Source organism: Calidris pugnax, unplaced genomic scaffold, assembly GCF_001431845.1.
Source record: "Calidris pugnax isolate Ruff unplaced genomic scaffold, ASM143184v1 scaffold312, whole genome shotgun sequence".
NCBI classification, from domain to species: Eukaryota; Metazoa; Chordata; class Aves; order Charadriiformes; family Scolopacidae; genus Calidris; species Calidris pugnax.
In genome coordinates this window covers 453048-458457 of record NW_015091046.1, presented here as the reverse complement: position 1 = coordinate 458457, position 5410 = coordinate 453048, and the positions used below count along the sequence as shown (strand labels likewise).

At 62.3% G+C, this 5410-nt stretch overlaps 1 protein-coding gene across 2 annotated transcripts in view; it reads right to left on the bottom strand.

The window, feature by feature from the left end:
- Positions 1 to 5316, bottom strand: part of FAAP100 (Fanconi anemia core complex associated protein 100) — a 10125-nt gene extending 4809 nt beyond the window's left edge. For both annotated transcript variants that reach the window (XM_014956573.1, XM_014956572.1), the window contains exons 1-4: positions 4975 to 5316; positions 3885 to 4003; positions 2210 to 3174; positions 902 to 1052 (exon numbers count right to left, since the gene is read on the bottom strand). In XM_014956573.1, coding sequence (XP_014812059.1) covers positions 902 to 1052; positions 2210 to 3174; positions 3885 to 4003; positions 4975 to 5139 — 1400 coding nt within the window. In that variant the 5' untranslated portion in view covers positions 5140 to 5316. The remainder of the gene's footprint in view (positions 1 to 901; positions 1053 to 2209; positions 3175 to 3884; positions 4004 to 4974) is intronic.
- Between the last annotated feature and the right edge of the window lie 94 nt (positions 5317 to 5410).

Here is a 5410-nt window from a genome sequence, read left to right as displayed (position 1 = left end):
GGGGGGGGGGGACTCGGCCGTGTCACCCTCCCCACACGCAGATGGCCACGGAGGCCGGGGGCAGGCGCTGGCCCTGCCTGTCACCGCCGACTTGGCACGCGTGGCGGGGCGTCTGGGAGCGCCTGGCACCCTGCCTCTGCCACCTTCTGCCGCCGAGGCTGCAAACACCCGCTGGAGCCGGGTGTGAAACACTATTTTTATCCCCTCGAGGTCGGGAGGGGGCTTCCCCGGCTCCCGCTCTCCGGAAAAGTAAATATCGGGGCGGTTACTGACACAGCCCCCCCGGCCGACGCACAAAACCCCAGCCTGGTGCCTGTAAACCGGGCAGCTCGTGGAGGAGGAGCAGGTGGAGGGGAGCAGCCCCCACCGTTACCGTTATGCCCCCTACCATAAAAAAGACATTGAGGTGCTGGAGCGGGTCCAGAGAAGGGCGACAAAGCTGGTGAGGGGTCTGGAGAATAAGTCTTATGAGGAGAGGCTGAGGGAGCTGGGGGTATTCAGCCTGGAGAAGAGGAGGCTGAGGGGAGACCTTATTGCTCTCTCCAACTCCCTGAAAGGAGGGTGTAGAGAGGTGGGGGCCGGTCTCTTTTCTCAAGTCACAGGCGACAGGACGAGAGGAAATGGCCTCAAGTTGCGCCAGGGGAGGTTCAGGCTGGATATTAGGAACAATTTTTTCACTGAAAGGGTTCTCAGCCCTTGGAATGGGCTGCCCAGGGAGGCGGTTGAGGCCCCATCCCTGGAGGTGTTCAAAAGCCGGGTTGATGTAGTGCTGGGAGGTCTGGTTTAGTGATGATGCTCCTTGTTTGTTGTGTGGGTGTCTATTTTTGTCAGTTAGGTTGATGGTTGGACAAGATGATCTTTAAGGTCCCTTCCAACCTAGAAGATTCTGTGATTCTGTTACCTCTCCGAGGTGTTTCCTATCCCCGAGAGCAGCTCCTTAATCCTCCGGCCGGCCTCGGCGGGCGTCAGCTCCACGTCGCTGTCCTCGGGGCTGCACAAGTCGCAGGTCATGAGGCGGCCTTTGGCAGACAAAGCCAGCAGCTCCGATTCACCTGCGGGCAGAGACGGGGGCACGTCAGGCAACGGAGGGCGGCGGGGGGGGTGGTTAGAAGGCGGCCGGAGCTTCCCTGATGGCTGAGGGGGTGGAGGCAGGGGAGCATCGGGTGGCACTGCCTGCCCCAAGACAGCTGGAGGCATCACCTCTGTCTGCAGAGGGGTAGGACGGAGACAGGACACGGACCACGACAGCACCCCCACCTCACACATCCCTCCGCCCCACAGAAGGGAAATGTCGTCCCCCCCCAACCTCTCCCCCGGCCTCCTGCCTGTCCTGTCCCCATGGCTCCTGCTCGCCCACAGCCCCGCCGCCCCAGCCATGCTTCCCGGAGCTGGCCGCCCCCAAGCCAAGGCCAGCAGCAGCTGGGGGAGGCGTCAAGGGGGGGGGGACTGCAGCGCCCCGGGAGCCAGCGCTGCCATGCAGGGTGCCCAGCAGTGAGATGCATGCAGCTCTGCGGGCAGCCAGCGGGGCCGGGCTGCCTGCCCTCCTCTCGCCCGGCTGCCCCAGGAGCCTCTCCTCACCCTCCTGCCTCTCCTCGCCCCCTTTTCTCCTCGTGCTGCCCCACACAAGGGGCTCAGCTAGGGCTGTGGGTCGCTTTCCCCCCCCATGTAGGCCCTCTGCTGCCTTCCTCCGCACGCTGCCCTCCCTTTTGTGGAGGGGGGGGGGGTTTAGCACCCAAAGCTGTGGGGCTGGAGAGCGCAGGGCGTGCAGCCTCCAAGCAGCTGCGCAGGAGCCCCCCGATCCAGACAGCGGCGTGCCCAGACCCCTTTTTCAGAGTGAGCCTCGTCCCAGCTCGCCAGGGGCTCCCCACAAGCTGTGGGGAGGCCCAGGGAGGGGGGACAAGGCAGAGCTGCCGTGAGCATCCAGGGGGGAACCTGCACAGAAGGGGCCACCTCCTGTGAGGCCGAGCGGAGAGAAAGTGCGAGCGGGCGGGGGAAGAGCCGGAGCTGCCAGCACGCCTCGCGTTCAGCCCGAGTCGGCATGCTCCACAGAAAGGACTTACAAAAACCAGGGGAGTCAACAAGAACGGAGGAGGACGGAGCCCAAACCTGGACCGTAAAGGAAGGGGTGGAGACGCACGGGCCGGAATAGGTGACTATCCTGCCCCTCTCCACCCCAAGACCCAGCGCAACGCCCCGCTGCCGGCAGTACCTTCTGAGGCCCGAGAAGACAAGGAAAGAGCCACAACGCTACAGATACTTAAACTGGCCGGAGAGAGGACGGGAGGCAGGACGCCGGCGCAGCTCTCCGCGTCCTCGGGGTCGGAGGAATCCCCGACCCAGTCCAGGTCGACGGCGGAGATGTCCGAGTGCGTGCTGTAATACATGCGGCTGCCGCTGCCGCAGGCGGCGCAGAGAATGGGCCCCCGCAAGTAGTACTCCCTGAGCTCCGGCACCGTCGCCTCCTCCCTCTGATCCGCCTTGACGGCCACCATCTTCCCATAGTGGCCCACGGCCACCACGCAGTCACAGCCAGAGTCTCCGAAGAGCTGCTCGTCCTCGGCGTCCTCCGCCGCCCTCCGCTCCGTTCTCAAGGCCCCGATGAAGACGATGGGTTCTTCCAAATGATGGAGGATCTTCACCGGAGGGTCTGGGTTGGAAACGTCGTGGCAGCCGTCGACAGGAGGCGAAGAGCTGAGGGCTTTCAGCGGGACGGAGCAGAGCTGTCCATCCGGGAAGCCGCAGAGGATCATAGGAGACTCCAGCATGGCAGCGTCGATGCCGAAGAGCAGGCTGAAGAGGGGCTCTTCCAGCACGAAGCCCCCTGAGCACCACAGCCCCTCCCCGGACCCCGCGGTGCCTGGGGAGGAGGCGCAGCAGAGGACGGGCAGGAAACGGGAAGGGGGGCCGTCCCCTTCGTCCCCGGGCGGGGGGCCGGGGCAGAAGCCCACCTCGCTGACCTGCCGGTACGGGGGACTCTCCTGCTCGGGGCGAGGAAGCTCATAGAGTTTCATCCACCATTTGCCCTGAGCCTGGGACAAGGTGATGACGAAGTTGCTGAGCAGAGTGAACATGCACAGGCTGGCGTCGGGGAAGATGCAGGCGTCCGAGTCCACGGGGAAGATGCCGGAAGGGCAATTGGTTTCTTGGCCGTCGCCATCCGTCTGCTCCATTAACCTTCGGGCAAAGAGGGGAGAGCTCTCAGCCAAGTCATGGGGTGAAGCCAGCTCTTCCCTTGGCCGCCTCTTCCCCTCGGAAACAAGCTCCCCGCAGCACAGCTTTTAGCAGCTGCTGCAAGAGCAGCGACCTGGGGAGAACCAGGGCTTCAAACCACATAATGCTTCCCGTCCCAGCCCTGAGAACAGGGCAACGAAACTGGTGAGGGGGCTGGAAAAATGGGGTAAGCTGGTGAGGAGTGGCTGAGGGAGTTGGGACTGTTTAGTATGAGGAAGAGGAGGCTGAGGGGAGACCTCATCACTCTCTACAACTACGTGAAAGGACACTGTAGAGAGGTTGGTGCTGGTCTCTTCTCACAGGGAATTAGTGACAGAACGAGAGGGAACGGCTTCAAGCTCCAACAGGGGAGGTTTAGACTGAACATTAGGAAGGAATTTTTCACCGAAAGAGTGGTCGGGCATTGGAACAGGCTGCCCAGGGAGGGGGTGGAGTCCCCATCCCTGGCTGTGTTTAAAGGCCGTTTAGATGCAGTGCTGAGGGACATGGTGTAGGGGAGGACTTTGTAGAGTAGGGGAGATGGTTGGACTCAATGATCCCAAGGGTCTCTTCCAGCCTAGACCATTCTATGATTCTATGAGAAGCGTCCCTGGGACTCCAGGGCTAATGGCACAGGGTGGCTCGTGTCCCCCGGGGGGTGACAGCCGGCTCACCTGCTCTGCTGCTCCAGGGAGACGCAGTAAATGCCGCTGTGGGCGCAGAGGATGTAGAGCTGCCGGGGCTGGGGCAGCAGCTCCACGTGCCAAACCTGGTCGGGGCAGCGGTACACGGCCTGGGTGGAAAAACAGAAAGAAACATCACCTTCCTATGGCACCCAGGCATGTGGTGGGGACGGGGCTGCTTGCCACAGGGCCGAGGGAGCCACGGTGCCCACGCTGCCAGGCCGGGCAGAGCCTCAGAGACCCTCACCCACGTGGGGTAAAGAAAGAAACCACTCGTCAGCAACGCTCCCTCCCCGACAATCCCAACACAACTGCAAATTAAAGCAGTTATTTCCCCAAAACGCAGATTATAAGCAATTTTGAGGGATAAATCCATCCCTGGGCAGCAGCGCAGCTCGCAGACCCAGCTGGACTTCCCTGGGTGAGGGGCGACCACCCGGGGGGGTTGGGAGAGGGGCTGCAGGTAACGAGGCAGCCGGTAACGAGGCAGCCCGTCGCTCCTGCTCCCCGGGGAGAAGGAAAATAGCGCTCCAAAAGCCGGTACATGCTCTACTTTTCCCGAGAAGGAGCGCAGTGTAGGAGGCAAATCTTGATATTACAGCGACGGCTTTCTTAGAAATGATAATAAGAACAAATTAAAAAAAGAAGCCGCGTAGAAACTCAACACGACGACCGCTGTTAGTCACAGCCAAGACAATAGCCAAACCCTTTGTAGGTGAGAAATGAAAGAAACGTCACTTCGCTCGGGGAGGGGAAGAAAAAAAAAAAAAAAAAAAGCCTTTTTAGTTTAATTAAATGTTTGTCTTGCAAGTTCAGGAGAGGGGCCAGACGGTAGCACCCCCAGAAAGGGGCCTCGGAGCTGGGTAACGGGGTCTGGCACCACTCGTGAAGCAAATTTGTGGAGGGGGGACCCCGATGGGGAGACCCCAGGAAGGATTTTGGCCCCAGATTGGGCGACAAGGGGACACAACTGGTGGCCCTGCCACCTCCACCCGAGCCACCGGCCCCAGAGCACCCTCCCAGTGTGGGGGACACCGGGATGAAGCCCCCCTCACCCCGACCCTGCCAGGCCCCCCCTCACCTTCAGCACCTTCCCCTCCTGGTCGTAGACGTAGACGAACTCACTGCCGTTGGAGAGGTAGATCTCGTTCTCGTGGCACAGCACCCGGGGCTTCCCCGCCACCAGCCCCCCCACCGGGCAGCAGAAACCGGCCAGGTAGTCCACCCTGTGCCCCACGTGTGCCATGGTGCCGGGAGGGAGCGGTGCCAGCCTGGGGGGACGGGATGGAGATCAGTGCTGGGAAAGGGGGAGGTGGGATGGGGGGGACACCCACGTTCTGGCAGCCAGGGGAAGGGGCCCCTCTGCCAACACCCTGGGGTGAAAGCTGAGTCTGGCCCCCCCAGGGCCACTGACAGCTCCAAGCGTGTGGGGGGCCTGCCCCACAGAGCCCCACACCCTCCCCAAATGAGCCCCACGGCCCCCTCCATCCCTGACCCAGCCCCACAGCCCCCCTCCC